A 15,986-nucleotide genomic window follows, 5' to 3' on the forward strand; every position below is an offset into this window, starting at 1 on the left:
CTTATTTGTTTTAAAGAACTAATGAAAAGAAAGAAATAACTAAGAAGAAAATCTATTCCAGCATTTTGGAATAAAATTTTGTTCCCCAAAATTTATTTGTTTATTTTATAGATATATATACAAAATGTTTTTTATTTATTCAGCAAACATTTATTAAATACCTAGTAAATATTAGGCACTATGTGAGGCACAGGTATAATAATGACAATAAAGTGTGGTCCCTGCTCTCAAGTTGCTGACATTCTAGGAGACTGACAAGTAAACAGGTGATTACATACACAGTAACAAAGGCTATGATACAAGAATACACATGGGACTATGTGATGGGAGTATGGCTTTCACCAGTTCCTCTTGGATTTATCTCTTCTTTGGCTCCAGAACCAAGGAATTAGCCCTATTTTTGTCTTTAGCTGGGTAGTGTAAATCATGAAATTTTAAAAAATTGGTAGAGATGAAAGACAAACACCTTGAATTATGGAGGACACTAGAAATAGTACTTTTTTACAGAGCAAGGGCTTCCTACCAGCATAGTCACTTCGAGGGTTTTTAACCTGAAGAGTCCTTTGGCATATTTTTTCTTTGCTAGCCACTTTTTTTCTATTTTTTTGTTTGTTTGTTTGTTTCTGTTCTCCACTTTATCATCTAGAGACCTGGGTAGTTCCCAATGAAAGAGTGTTTTACAGATTCTAAGGGTGATTTATACGTAAAGGCAGAAAATGACTTTTTTTTTAACCTTCCAGTTCCATACCAAAAAAAAATGAATATAAGCTTTCATGGAAGTAATTGAAAATGCAGATAATTTTAATTCCATTCCATTTTTCAGAATTCTCAGTCATAATCCTTCGACAACAGTTGAAGATTCTCATCTTTTTAAATTGCCAGCATTAAAATATTTGTAAGTATTGTAACAGTTTCATGGCTCATGAAATAATTTCTGCTCTTTTTTACTTTCGTCAAAGATTGAGTACTTTGGCTAAAAAGTAATAATTTAGATTTTAACTGGGTTATTGAAAGTAAGTGTTTTTGGCAAAGAAACGGATTAAGAAAGAATATATTTGGGTAAGACAGCCAGCAGAGAATGAGAACAGTGTTGAAGAACACATATAGATATGGAACATGTAGATGCATGTAGGAATATTATTTATCCCAGAAAGAAAAAAGGAATAAGGGATACATTATTTTTTTTAAAAAAGAGTGATCAAAAGAGGTAGATGCAAATGAAAATGAGAAGTAAGGATAATAAAAAATGATTGTACTGTTCAGCACCAAGGTCATTAATTTGATGATGCAAATTTAAATTTCTTCAATAAGAGCTCTTTGGAATTATCATCTATGGCAAGTAAGAAGCCAGAATTGAAGTAATCACATGTTAAGTATCTTTTTAAGTTTAGAACTTTTGTCTTTGGGTTTTATATCATGCATGTTTGGGCTTCTCCTTCAGAGACATGGGAACAACACAAGTGTCACTTACAACAATTGAAAGCATCCTCATCATGACCCATGAATTGGAAAAACTGTAAGTTGATTTTTCTTACATTTATTTTCACTCAGTTGTTTTTTTAGGTTTGTTTTATTATTTTCTTAAGTCAGTTTTATTTATGTATAATTTTCATTTAACAAAATTCACTATTTTTAAATATACAGTGTGATGTGTTTTGGCAAACGTATAGTTCTGTAGCCACCACCACATCTGAAGTAAAGAAAACTTCTGCACTCCCAAAAGACTGCTCATGTCCCTCTGTAGTCAATCCATCCTCCTCTCTCTACCAGTCCCTGGCAACCACCAATCTGATTTTTATCCGTATAATGTTGCCTTTTCCAGAATACCTTATAAATGAAATCATGTGGTATGTAGCCTTTGTTTTTGGCTTCTTTCACTGAGCCAGTCTCTTTGGAGATTCATCTGTTTTGTTGCCCCTGTCAGTAGTTCATTCCTTTTTATTGCTGAGCAGTATTCTAGTTGACTGGATATACAATTTGTTTACGCATTCATCGTTTGATGAACATTTGAGTTTTTTCTCGTTTTTTGCCGTTATGAACAAAGCCTCTGAAAACAGTCACATGAGTGTCTGAACATATGTTTTGTGCGAGCATATGTTTTCATTTCTTTGGGGTAAAATCCCTAAGGGTGGGATTGCTTCATCATATGCTAAGTGCATATTTAACTTTTTAAGAAACTGCTCAACTGTTTTCTAAAGTGCCTGTGCCAGTTTGCTTCCCCACGGGCAGTCTATGAGAGTTGCGGTTGCTCCACATCTTCACCTGATCCTTATATTTGTTTTTAAGAATATTTTAGCCTTTCTAGTAGGTGTGTAGTTGCACCTCGTGGTTTTTGCCACATTTTGCATTTCTGTAATAGCTGATGATGTTGAGTGTCTATTCATGTGCAAATATCTTTTTAAATGAAGTGTCTGTTCAAATCCATTTTTCATTGGATACTGATATTGTGTTTTAAGAGTGCTTTATATAAAAAGCAGTGGAAAAAGTCCTTTCTCTCAGATATGTGTTTAGTAAATATCTTCTCACAGATTGTGACTTTTCTTCATTGTATTAAAGTGTCCCTGAGGACCAGAAGTTTTAAATTTTTGATGAACTCTAATTTAGCAATTTTTCTTTTTTTTCATATTTATTTATTTATTTTGTTGTGTGGGTCTTCGTGGCGGCTCATGGGCTTCTTAGTTGTGGCATGCGAACTCTTAGTTGTGGCATGCATGTGGGATCTACTTCCCTGACCAGGGATCGAACCCGGGCCCCCTGCATTGGGAACTCGGAGTCTTAACCACAAGGGAATCCCTTAGCAATTTTTCTTAGATGGTTTGTGCTTTTTTGTGTCTTACCTAAGAAGTCTTTGTCTGAGACCCCATTGTTTAACCCAAAATCACAAAGATTTTCTCCTCTGTTTTCTTCCAGAAGTTGTATAGTTACATTTAGGTCTATGATTCATTTTGAGTTAATTTTCATATATGTTGTGAGAGAAGGTTCAAGTTTCATTTTTTTGCAGTTTCAAAAACTATTTCTGTAGGACCCTATTGTGACAGTTTATTACACAACTCACTGCACCTTAAACTGTGCCATCCCCCCACCAATATGGGAAGCTAATAGAAACCTGTTATGCCAAGGCTAGTTGAGGGGATTGCATGAGATTAGTATGCGGAAAGTGCCCTGCATTTAGCAGTCTGTTCCAACCGTCTTTGTCAGGTCAGCTGACAAATGACCGTCTTCACCATGCCATCACACATTGGTCACTGCTGTAGCCTCATCTTCCTCAGCTCCCCAAAGCATCTGCCACAATTGCAATCCCTGTCTTGTCAGCTAGATGCCCTCCTCTCTGGATATTAAAAATTATTTCCCTATGTAACTATAATACTATTAACAAACAGTATTTAAGAAATTGAATTCCTACACAATAATATTACCTAATAAATAGTTGCTATTCAAATTTCCTCAATTGTCTCTCTTATATAATATCGTTTCTTTTAACAGCTTTTTGAGGTCTAATTGACATACAGTAATCTTTGTTCACCCACACACATACATACGCACCATGAAGACATCACCAAAATCAAAATGTCCATCACCTCAGAAAGTTTCTTAATGTCTCTTTGTAATTCTTCCTTCCCATCTTTCCTCGCCCTTCCCAGTTGCCATGCAACCATTGATCTGCTTTCTGTCTGCATTTTCTAGAATTTTATGTAAATGGAATCATACAGGGTATACTTTTTTCTAACTGGCTTCTAACTCAGCATGATTATTTTAATCTTCATCCATATTGTTCAATATATCAGTAATTCATTTCTGTTTATTGCTGAATAGTATTCCATTACATGGATGTACCACAATTTATCTACTCACCAATGATGGACATTTGAGTTGTTTCAGTCTTTGTCTATTACAGATAAAGTTGCAATATAATAGTTGTACACAGTATAATAGTTGTGTACAAGTCTTTGTGTGGATGTGTACTTCCATTTCTCTTGGGTAAATACCTGCAAGTAGAATGGCTGGATCATTGGTAAGTGTATGTTTAAGTTTTTTAAAAATACCTATTTTCCATAGTGGTTTGATCATTTTCATCTCTACCAGCAGTATATGAGAGTTGCATCTTCTTCACGTTGCGGCCAACACTTGCTATGCTTTGTATTTTTAATTTTAGATAGTTTAATAGGTGTGTAGTTGTATCTCACTGTAGCATCCCTAATGATTAATCATGTCAAACATCTTTTCATATGCTTATTTTCCATCCATATATCTTTGAATCTCTTATCTAAGTATAAGAGATTGCTAAGTATTTTATCCCATTCTGTGACTCATCTTTTCATTCTCTCAGGAGTGTCTTATGCAGGGCAGAAATTCTTAATTTTGATGGTGTCTAATTTATCTATATTTTTCTTTTATGGATTATGCTTTTGGTGTTGTATCTAAGAAATCTTGCCGAACTCACGGTCATAAAATTTTTCACCTGCTTTCTTCTAGAAGTTTTATAGTTTTATGTTTTACATTTAGATCTTTGAACCAATTTGAGTTCATTTCTGTATATGGTTTGGATGGAACTTCTGTTTTTTTTTTTTGCAGCTGGATATTCAATTGCTCCAGCATCATTTGTTGCAAAGACTATCGTTTCTCCACTTAAATGCCTTTGAACCTGAAAGTCAGTTGTCCACATCTCTCTCCTTCTGAACTTTCTATTCTGTTCCTTTGATCTTTTTCTCTGTCCTTACACTACTATCACAGTGTCTTGAAAGTGTAGCTTCATAAGCCTTGAAATCAGTTACTGTTAATTCTCCAACTCTGTTCTTTTTCAAAGTTGTTTTAGTTATTCTAAATTTTATTTCCATATGAATTTTAGAATTAGCTTGTCAATTTCTATAGAAAAGCCTACTGGGATTTTGATCTATAAATCGATTTGGGGAGAATTGATGTCTCAACAATACTGAATCTTCTGATCCATGAATACTTTATATCTCTCCATTTATTTAGGTCTTCCTTAATTTCTCCCAGCAATATTTTACAGTTTTCAGTGTGTAAGTCTTTTACATCTTTTGTCAGATTTATTCTAAGTATTTTATCTGTTTGATCCTATTATAAGTAGTGTTTTAAAACTTTGATCTCTGATTGTTTGTTGAGATCAATTAATCTTTTTGTATGTTGATCTCGTATCCTGCAAACTTGATAAACTCATTTATTAGTTCCAGTAGCATTTTTGTAGATTCTATCAGGTTTTCTACATAATCATGTTATCTGTAAATAAAGATAGATTTACTTCTTCCTTTGCATTCTGAATATCTCTTTTCTTTTTGTTGCCCTATTGCACTGGCTAGAACCTTCAGTGCAATGTCAAATAGAAGTAATGAGAACAGACAGCCTTGCCTTTGTCCTGATCCTGGAGAGAAAGTACTTTGTCCTTCACCATTAAATATGATGTTAGGTATTTTGTAGAAGTCATTTATCAAGTTGAGGAAGTCTCCTTCCGTTCCTAGTCTACTGAGGGCTGTGTTTTTCTTTAATCAGGAATGGATGTTAGAGTCTCTCATTCTTTTCCTCCATCTATTGCAATGACTATGTGATTTTTCCCTTTTTTTCTTTTCTTAATTTGTTTATTTATTTTTGGCCGCATTGGGTCTTCATTGTTGCACACAGGCTTTCTCTAGTTGTGGCTAGCCGGGACTACTCTTCATTGCAGTATGCAGGCTTCTCATTGCGGTGGCTTCTCTTGTTGCAGAGCACGGGCTCTATGGTCACGGGTTTCACTAGTTGCGGCACATGGTCTCAGTAGTTGTGGCTCACGGGCTCTAGAGTGCAGACTCAGTAGTTGTGGCTCACGGGCCTAGTTGCTCCGTGGCATGTGGGATCCTCCCAGACCAGGGCTCGAACCTCTGTCCCCTTCATTAGCAGGCAGATTCTCAACCACTCTGCCACCAGGGAAGCACTTAAGTATTTTTTTTAATGTATTTTTTTGCTGCGTTGTGTCTTTGCTGCTTTGCCTGGGGTTTCTCCAGTTGTGGCTAGCAGAGGCTACTCTTTGTTGTGGTGCACCGGCTACTCATTGGATGGCTTCTGTTGTTGCAGAGCACAGGCTCTAGGTGCATGGGCTTCAGTAGTTGTGGCACACAGGCTCTAGAGTGCAGGCTCAGTAGTTGTGGCATACGGGCTTAGTTGCTCCACGGCATGTGGGATCTTCCTGGACCAGGGATCGAATCCGTGTCACCTGCATTGACAAGCAGATTTTTAACCAATGAACCACCAGGGAACTCCCAATTCCAGTATTTTTAATCTTTTTTGTAGATCATTATTCCAATCTGGTGTCATTTTCCTTCTACTTAAAAATACTTTTTTTAACATTTCTTATAGGGAAAGTCTATTAGTAATGAATTCTTTCAGCTTTTGTATGTCTGAGATAGTCTTTATTTTGCTTTTGTTTTGACAGATCTGGGTATAGAATTCTAGGTTGATAGAATTCAATTCACTACTTTAAAGATGTTATTCCACTGAGTTCTCGTTTACATTGTTTCCAACAAGAATTCTGCTGTCATTGTTATCTTTGTTCCTCTGTATGTAGTGTATAGTTTTTTCCTCTGGCTGCTTTAAAATTTCTCCCTTTATTGCTGGTTTTGAGCAATTTGATTACTTTTTGTGCCTTGGTGTAGTTTTGTCCATGTTTCTTATGCTTAAAGTTCATTGATCTTCTTGACTTTGTGGGTTTACAGTGTTTACCAGTTTGGAAACATTTTGGCAATTATTTCTTCAATGTATTTCTCCTCTCCTTCATGGACTCTAAGTACACATTGGAATAGGCCACTTGAAGTTGTTGCACAACTCACTGATGCTCTTTCATTTTTGTTGTTGTTTTGTTTTGTTACTCTTTTTGTTTAATCTTGGAAGTTTCTATTACTATGGTTTAATGTTCACTGACCCTGTCTTCTGCGGTGTCTCTTCTGCCATTAACCTCATTCAATGTCTTTTTCATTTAGACATTGTTTTTAATCTCTAGAAGCTCAGTTTGGGTCTGTTTTGCATTTTCCATGCCTGTACTTAAGATTTTCAGTATTTAGTCTGGGTTTTTTTTTTTTTTTTTCTTTTTTTGCAGTACATGGGCCTCTCACTGTTGTGGCCTCTCCCATTGCGGAGCACAGGCTCTGGACGCGCAGGCTCAGTGGCCATGTCGCACGGGCCAAACCGCTCCGCGGCATGTGGGATCTTCCCGGACTGGGGCACGAACCCATGTCCCGTGCATCGGCAGGCGGACTCTCAGCCCCTGAGCCACCAGGGAAGCCCTAGTCCGGGTTTTTTAACATATGAAATAGTTATAATAACTTTTCTTCGTGTATAATAACTTTTTAAATATTCTTTTCTGCCAATTCTAACATCTGCATAGATTATGGGTTAGTTTTGATTGGTTGCCTTTTCTCCTCAGTATGGGTCATATTTTCTTAATTCTTTGCATGTTTGGCAATTTTTCATATGATAACAGATGTTGTGAGTTTAGTTTATTGTGTGCTATATATATTTATATTCCTGTAAAATGCTTGGGCTTTGTTTTGTCTGAAATTAAGTTACTCAGAACAATTTTATTCTTTTAAGTCTAGCTGTTAAGATTCGTTGGGTAGGAGTCCACGTAGCCTTTAGTCTGGAGCTCATTATTTGCAACTACTGAGACAAGTCCTTTCTGAGTATCATGAGGTTTTCCAGTCTGACTTGTAGGAACAGGTACTATTCCTACAACCCTGTGTGATATCCAGTTATTCTTCTTATTAATCCTTTCTTGTGGTTCTTTTCCTGGCATCAAGTAATTCCTCACACAAATGTACTGACCAATACTGTGTTGAATTCTCAAGAGATCCCTCTGCATATCCCCAGAGTTCGTTGTCTGTGCACTTCTTTTCTCTCTCATACTCTGCTTTGTGAACTCTAGTTACCTTGGTTTTCCCAGACTCTCAGCTCCATTTCCTCAGTCAGGGAGTCCACCAGTCTCAGCCTGGACATCTCTTCCCCATACCATGACCTGGAAACTCTCTCAGAGAAGTAAGTTAGGGCTATTATAGGTATCACTTCATTCATTTTCCATCTCCTGGGGATCACTGAACTGTATTGCCTGAGGTGCAGTTTCTTGAAAACTGTTGTTTCATATGTTCTGCCTGATGCTTTCATTGTTTCAGGTGGGAGGTTAAATTGGTCCTTGTTACTTCATCTTGGCCAGTAGCCAATAACATTCTTTAAGTCTGTTTTATTTTCATACAGGGTCCAATTAAAGATTAGTCATTGCATGTCATATCTTTCTTTCCTTTAATCTAGAATATTTCCCTACTATTTTTTTTTTTTTGGTCTTTTATGACATTGGCATTTTTGAAGAGTCTAAGTCAGTTGTCTTGTAAATTGTCCCACAATCTAGATTTGTCTGTTTCCTCATTTGATTCAAAGTAAACATTTTGGGGAAGAATACTATATAGGTGACGTATTCTTCATACTTCATCACTTCAGGTGGCCCAGTGCTAAGTCTGATCCCTAGATTAAGGTGGTTTCTTCCATATCTCTCCATTGTGAAGTTATTTTTCCCCTTGGTAATTGATAAATAATATGAGGTCCCATACTTTGGGATCAGTGGAGATCCTACTTTCAAACAACTCTTCACCCAACTGTGCATCAATGATAATCCTTGTCTGAATCGATTATTACATTGATAGTTGTAAAATGACACTTTCCTGATCTATCATTCCTTTTGCATTTATTAGCTGACATGATTCTATAAAGAAGAGCTCCGCCACTTTTCATTTTGAGTATCATTATGAGCTCATGTGCTTTTTTCTAAATTAACTATGTTATACCTTATAATGATCATGTTATTCTTTGGAATGTTCCATTTGTCCAGATTTGGCCAATGCGATCTCTATTATTGTTTAACCACATGATGCTTTTTTATTACCAGAATAATTTGTAATATATTACTACTGACAAGTAGGAACTGAGAAAGGGACTCCAGAAAGTGCGGCCTTATTCAGACTCTTCTTAGAAGTCTGCCTTCTTCCTGTGTACTCTCAACCCAAAGTGAGGCTTTGGGGTTGGTACGAGATACTTCTGAATTAAATTACAGATCAATGTCCCCCAATTCTAATCCCTATTCCCTTTTTTCTAGGCATACCATACCTACTGCCATCCTAATCCTTCTGTTGGGCACCTCTCTCCTCCACTATATTTATTTACAACAGTCAAGAGCAGCAACTGGCCAACCGGCCCCTATCCTGTTCTCCAGCCCATGAGCCCCAAGAACTCCTTTTTGCACTGGTCTGTGGGGGCCTTGGACTCCCCCTTCTACCTACTCAAGTAACTTTTATCACAACTTTAATGACCAGTGTTTCCATTTATAGGAGCTTACCTAGCCGTATGGGCTGCTGCCTCTGCCAATTTAAAGATAGTATTGAGGTTGCCTGTAAGACAGTCAAGCTGCGTTGTGACAGTGAATGCCTGACAGACGTGACACCTTGTGGTGAGTCTCAATTGCGGGATAATAAATTGTTAATTTAATTTTTTAATGTTTACTTTTAATCAATGATGATAAATTTTAAAATTAGTGGTGTAATTGCATTGTTTTAATTCATTCATTCAGAGTTCCAGCTCCCTAAGATTCTAAGAGCTACCCCCTTGCTAAAAATCAGATTCTTGGTTACATTATTAAGCTAATATAACTGATCTGCATACATAATGGAACAAGATAAAGGAATGGAAGGGGGAAGGGAATTAACATTAATGGCCACTTTTCCTATGCTGTGCTCTCTGCAAATGAGAACTTATTCACATAGTGAATCACTTGGAATCATGCAGCCCGGGTCCTGTGCTGGCTGAGGCAGGTGGTGGTAGGTTTGGTGCTGGGCTGAGCTGGAGGGAGCCGAGCGGCACACAGCTGACCCTCAGTGGGGTCAGGAGAGGCCAGGGCCTGAGGAGGGCCGTCTTGCGCAATGGCTGCTCTCACACGTTCTTCTTTACCCTGTCTTTCTGGCACCTCCCTGCTAGTTATCCAAGGGTTGGGATCTTTTTTTAAAGAAAAAAAACAACCCAATGGGAATTTCCACCAGCTTGAAATGGTGGAGAACCCCCTACCAAGACAGGGTACACATTTGTACCTGAGTTTGAGAACTTGGGAGAAAAGTCAGGCCTTGGCTCCACAGTGGAGGGAGGCCCAGTGATCCAAGTATTCTCGCAACCCCAGTGACCGTACGTGACGGGCCAGAAGTAGATGATCCTCTATGGGCAGGAGGTCGAGCATGTTGTAAATAACTGGTACTTGATGAACCAGGAGAGAGAGGGCACCAGAATAAATTGTTATTTGATTTAATGATCTATGCCCCTTGAGAATGGTATGTTTTTCAGTTCCCAGGGACAGATGATACTGGGGAAACGAGGGAAGCCTCTCTTCATCCTTCTACTCATCCTCCTTTGCCCACATTTCCTCTTGTGGAAGTACTGGCTACATGAGGGATTCTAGTTTCAGCCCTGCTTCTTCTTGCAGGCCCTTGTTATTGGTATATAAATATTCAACTATTTACATTTTAATTCCTTACCACATGGTTAGACTTGGTTATGAATTTATATATTTTAATATGAGAAAAATAAGTATTTTACAAGCAATGCTGAGAAGCCAATATTAGAAAATAACATTTGCAGGTGGCTTGAGGCAGAACAGGGCTCACTCTGGCAGTCTCGTGTGCTGTCTCACTTTCCTCACCCACCTCTGCATCAATCCAATATGCAGCCAGAAGCTTCTCTGCTGGGGCTTTGATGACTTCCCTGGGGTAAGAAGACTAATTGCAAGGCTTTTACTTTTGAAAGGAACAATTATAGTTTCCATTATTTCCTCATTTAGATGAGAATTTTAAATTGTCCCCTATCATTTACCCTGCATCATTATAGAATCTCATCCTCATCAGAAGACTCCCTGTCCTGTAGCTTTTGTGCCATGTTTTCCTTGCGTGTGGCGTTGAGAGGCCTATAGGTTCACTTTGATTGGAACCCCACCCAACCGGCAGAACCTGCTGGGCTGTCTTCCAGGCCCACTGATCCTCTGGGGGACCGTGAACTATCACCCCATGGCTTGCACCGTTCTTCACCTCATATTACTAAACCACCAGCAGTATCTGTGGTCCTTTTGGTAGATTATCAAGTCTTGTTCATTCAGAATTTCTTTTACTCATTAATGTATTTAACTCTCACTGACTTAATAAATGTGATTAATGACTTTCTTTGCAGGAGTGGAAGAGCGTTTGCACCTTCCGCAGGTGGCACTGTCATTATAGAATCACTTGGAATCATGCAGCTCGTGGCCTGTGCAGGCTGGGGCAGGAGGTGGCTAGGTTTGCTGCTAGGCTGAGCTGCAGGGAGCCGAGCGGCACACAGCTGACCCACAGTGGGGTCAGGAGAGGCCAGGGCCTGAGGAGGGCCGTCTTGCGCAATGGCTACTCTCGCACGTTCTTCTTTACCCTGCTTTTCTGGCACCTCCCTGCTAGTTATCCAAGGGTAGGGATTTTTTTTTAAAGAAAAAAAAACCACCCAATGGGAATTTTCCCCCAGTTTGAAGTGGTGGAGAACCCCCTACCAAGACAGGGTACACATTTGATTTAATGACCTATGCCCCTTGAGGATGGTATGTTTTCCAGTTACCAGGGACGGATGATACTGGGCAAACAAGGGAGGGAAGCCCCTCTTCATCCTTCTACTCATCCTCCTTTGCCCACATTTCCTCTTGTGGAAGTACTGGCTACATGAGGGATTCTAGTTTCAGCCCTGCTTCTTCTTGCAGGCCCTTGTTATTGGTATATAAATATTCAACTACTTACATTTTAATTCCTTTACCACATGGTTAAATTTGGTTATGAATTTATACATTTTAATATCAGAAAAATAAGTATTTTTACAGGCTATGCTGAGAAGCCAATATGAGAAGCCATTTTAAGAAGAAAATAACATTTGCAGGTGGCTTGAGTCAGAACAGGGCTCACTCTGTGGCAGTCTCGTGTGCGTTCTCACTTTCCTCACCCGCCTCTTCATCAATCCAATAGGCAGCCAGAAGCTTCTCTGCTGGGGCTTTGATGACTTCCCTGGGGTGAGAAGAGTAATGCCAAGGCTTTTAATTTTGAAAAGAACAATTATAATTTTCATTATTTCCTCATTTTAGATGAGAATTTTAAATTGTCCCCTATCATTTACCCTGCATCCTTATAGAATATCTCATCCTCATCAGAAGACTCCCTGTCGTGTAGCTTTTGTGCCATGTTTTCCATGCATGTGGCGTTGAGGGGCCTATAGGTATCCTTAAGCCAAAGTGGCCGCCTTCTCCCGAAATCGCCCTCCTAGAACACAGAAAGGGAAGTATTAATTCTGCATCTCCCCTGCTTTCTCTGGCCACAGTACTTTACCCTCCTCAAATTTACCTGACTCTCACTTTCCCCTGAGCTTCTCTTACGCCGCAGAAATCTAAAAAAGCCCCTCGGAGGAAAACACACACAGTTAGTGTTACACGTCATTTTTCACCTCTCTCACAATGTGTTATCATCTCTGGTCTTATTAGGACTAAACGGGTACCTCAGTCCATAATCACAATGAGCAAAAATCACCACAGACCCGGGATCTTGAAATTCATTCCATGCACGTTGGCCTTCCAGAAGTTCTCTGTGTCTGTCCAAAGTGGACCCCCAGTGTCTCCGGGGAGACCACTGCATGTGGCTTAGCATGGAGTATAGGCAGGATTTTCAGCCCCGTTCACCTTTCCTGGCCCTTGGCCAAGTGCCCTCGTGCGGTGAAAACACTGCACAACGGCCCTGGGCAGAAACACGTTACTCTCTAGATGCGCTTCACACCAGTCCGCTTCGCACTTAGTCGCACATGCAGCATTTGCTGGGGGTGTGGGTGTGGGGAGAAGGTGCTTTTATTTTCCTGGCTGCTCTATCCTATAAGTTGAATCACACCAAGTAAACACGTGAACCCAACAAGCAAAGTTATCTATAGCTCTCTGACTTTCATACTGCAGGGTAGCACTGAGGTGTCAGTGTAAAGTGGAATCAGTTTAAAGGCCATGACCAGCAGGGAAGCACAAAATACTCTTTCTGAATACAAATAGAATAGATCAAAAATCAGTGCACAATAAGTGTGTTTCAGAAACTACTTTTGTCCATATAGTATGTGTCTACTGAATTGTGACAGAAAACCTAGCTCACAGCCCAAGCACAGTGTGATCAGTAGAGAAGTCATCAGTGGACAGGGACCATCTTCTTTTTCATAATCACTAGCAGTATGACCATGGGGCAAGATATTTTCCCTTTCTTTTTCTCCAGTTCCTTATTCTAAAAGGATGAGACAAACTACAGTCTAAAGTTTCTCCCGGTTAAAATTCTATGAGGTTTGGATAAAGGGAATAGAGAGTAGGGGCCTGAAAAACAGTAGGATGAGAAGGGAAGTTTTCTTGCCACTTTACAGAAGGGACTCATATGTTCTACCTTTCGTCAGCTTTGAGTGAGGCCAGCCCCTAAATCCCCAACCATGTGGCCCTCCCAACCCCAGAGCCTCCTAGAAGGCCTCTGGCCTGGCCTGATGCCTAGGAACCAGGCGTCAGGCCAGCAGGAACAGGTACAACCAAAACCCCTCCCCGTCCACCCTCTTTCCTTAAAGGCTAATGAAAGCAGATGAATCTGTGCCAGTCCTGTTCTAACTCAGCTTGGGCTGGGGAGCTAATTCTGCTGATTTCTAAATTAGGTTAAACCATTAGGGTAATTAAACATTCTTCCTGCCTTTGGTGAGGAAATTGAAATAGATGAGTTCTATGTTTTCCTCTAGTTGTAAAATTCTGCTTTCAAAGACCAATATTTACCTTCTGCTTCTTTTTTTATCCTCCTCATTTGCAATTCTATGAGAATAAATCTGTTTTGAAAGAAAACATGATCATGATTATCCATTACAACTATTTCCAAATCCTTATTCATTCCTTTTTACTTTAAATCTTATCTACCCAGTGAGAATGATAACTTTTTTAAGGAAAGGAATTCTACCCTGTTTAAAATTCCTTTGACTCTTCCACAGTACCTAACTTAGGGTCTTGCATGCAGCCGGCGATATATTTTATTGACTGTTTTAGATAACGTTCAACAGATAATTCCTAATAAAAACTCTTAGAAGTAGGAAAAGAAAATAAAAGTATCTGGCAGAAACCTAAGCTTTGTTTTAAAGTCAAGAACAAGAGTAGGATGCCCAATAATTACTGCTACTATTGATCACTGTGGAGGAGGTCTTAATCAGTACGATAAGAAAAACCAAGTATTGGAAACGAAGTATTGGAAAGCAAGAAACAAACGTATTTGCATATGAAACGAGGGACCTAAAAAGACCAAAAGAATCAACAGAAATTTTATTGGAAGTAACATGAGTAAGATAGCTCCATACAAAATCAAGAGATCAACATATAAGCCTCAATAGCTTTCCCATATAACACAAATAACTAACGAAACAACAGAAGAAACATCCCATTTACTATATCCATAAAAATGCATAAAGTACCTAGGAATAAACTTAACCACAAATTTGTAAGACCTATGTGATGAAAATATTAAAACTTTTCAGAAGGACATGAAGAAGAAGTACTTACATGGCATGAGATACCATCCTCCTAGAATGTTGTAAAGAGGTCAATTCTCCTCAAATGAAACTACAAATTCAATGCATACACTTATAGCCAAAATAATTGTTAAATGAAACCTGGCCAGCTGACATTTGGGAGAGAATATATGTAAGAATAGTTATGAAATGTATGCAAAAGAAGGTCAAAGAGTAGGACCTTGCCCTACCAGATATAAAATATGTTACAGAGCAACTAGAATTAAGCAGTGTGATACTGGTACTGGTACAGGACAAGATAACTGGATCACAGAATACAGTCCAGATGAAGAGAGTATATTAAACCAGGGAAGAAAGAATAAACCATTCAGTGAAAGATTTGAAGAGAATTAGATCTTCATGTAGGGGGAAGAAGTTACATCCCCTACCTCAACCACACTAAAAAACAAATACAACAAATTCTAGACAGATTATAAGAGTACTTAAAGAAAATATTACAGATGATTTTTTTTTTTTCGGTACGCGCGCCTCTCACTGTTGTGGCCTCTCCCGTTGCAGACCACAGGCTCCGGACACCCAGGCTCAGGGGCCATGGCTCACAGGCCCAGCCGCTCCTCGGCATGTGGGATCCTCGGGGCACGAACCCGTGTCCCCTGCATCGGCAGGCGGACTCTCAACCAGTGCGCCACAAGGGAAGCCCTAGAGATGATTTTTACGTCATGAGGTGACAAAGGCCTGGCTAACAAAACCCACCCCACCTGAGCCATGAGGAGAGGACAGGCAGATACGGTGGCAGACTATCAACACACCTCCTACTCTTCACAGCCCTTGCCCCACTTTCCCCTGGACTGTTTGTCTTCTTCTTGTTGACTCATGAAACTCTTGGGAGTTCCCTGGTGGTCCAGTGGTTAGGGCTTGGCTCTTTCACTGCTGTGGCCCGAGGTTCAATCCCTGGTCAGGGAACTAAGATCCCGCAAGCTGCACAGCATGGCCAAATCCCGCCACCTCCAAACAAACAAACAAACAAACAACTCTTCTTCATAGTAAAGAAATACTGGCTTTCATTAAATTTCAGTGTTTCAGATCTTTACAGTGTTTTTTGTCTCTAAGGAGACAAGACAAAAGAGTGGAGTAGGGAGCACAAGCTTTGCAGTCGGGTGAAACTGGCTTCTGCTTTTGGTTTGGCCACTGGGCCCTCACACTGATCTCCTTCATCTATGAAGGAGGGATAGTAATATCATCCTCACAGGACTGTGGGCATTAAATCAGACAATATATGGAAAACTCTTCATCTTACGCTTGGCATGAATCAGTGCTAAGCTGGTGTCACAGACAAGATGGTGGAATGTATCAAAGGCTCTGCTTGTGGCATCAGGCTCTGAAGGCTCTTTCCCACC

At 39.5% G+C, this 15,986-nt stretch overlaps 2 protein-coding genes across 9 annotated transcripts in view; one reads left to right on the plus strand and one right to left on the minus strand.

Annotated features, from left to right (window-relative positions):
* The window catches only part of LOC117309757 (leucine-rich repeat-containing protein 37B-like), a 58,001-nt gene that overhangs the window by 26,093 nt on the left and 15,922 nt on the right, over positions 1-15,986 (plus strand). For 2 of the 3 annotated variants that reach the window (XM_073797456.1, XM_073797458.1), the window contains exons 5-8: positions 824-895; positions 1,442-1,516; positions 9,360-9,478; positions 15,148-15,658. In XM_073797456.1, the coding sequence (XP_073653557.1) occupies positions 824-895; positions 1,442-1,516; positions 9,360-9,478; positions 15,148-15,317 (436 nt within the window). In that variant the 3' untranslated portion in view covers positions 15,318-15,658. Of the gene's footprint in view, positions 1-823; positions 896-1,441; positions 1,517-9,359; positions 9,479-15,147; positions 15,659-15,986 lie in introns of those variants that run through there. The other variant, XM_073797457.1, reaches the window with a different exon arrangement.
* LOC117307529 (leucine-rich repeat-containing protein 37A3-like) overlaps positions 1,936-15,986 on the minus strand; it is a 102,904-nt gene continuing 88,853 nt past the window's right edge. For all 6 annotated transcript variants that reach the window (XM_033848444.2, XM_073797451.1, XM_073797450.1 and 3 more), the window contains 4 exons: positions 13,850-13,899; positions 12,417-12,471; positions 12,193-12,335; positions 1,936-12,083 (listed from right to left, as the gene is read on the minus strand). In XM_033848444.2, coding sequence (XP_033704335.2) covers positions 11,981-12,083; positions 12,193-12,335; positions 12,417-12,471; positions 13,850-13,899 — 351 coding nt within the window. In that variant the 3' untranslated portion in view covers positions 1,936-11,980. The remainder of the gene's footprint in view (positions 12,084-12,192; positions 12,336-12,416; positions 12,472-13,849; positions 13,900-15,986) is intronic.

The sequence above is a fragment of the Tursiops truncatus genome, chromosome 20 (genome assembly GCF_011762595.2).
Source record: "Tursiops truncatus isolate mTurTru1 chromosome 20, mTurTru1.mat.Y, whole genome shotgun sequence".
NCBI lineage: Eukaryota > Metazoa > Chordata > Mammalia > Artiodactyla > Delphinidae > Tursiops > Tursiops truncatus.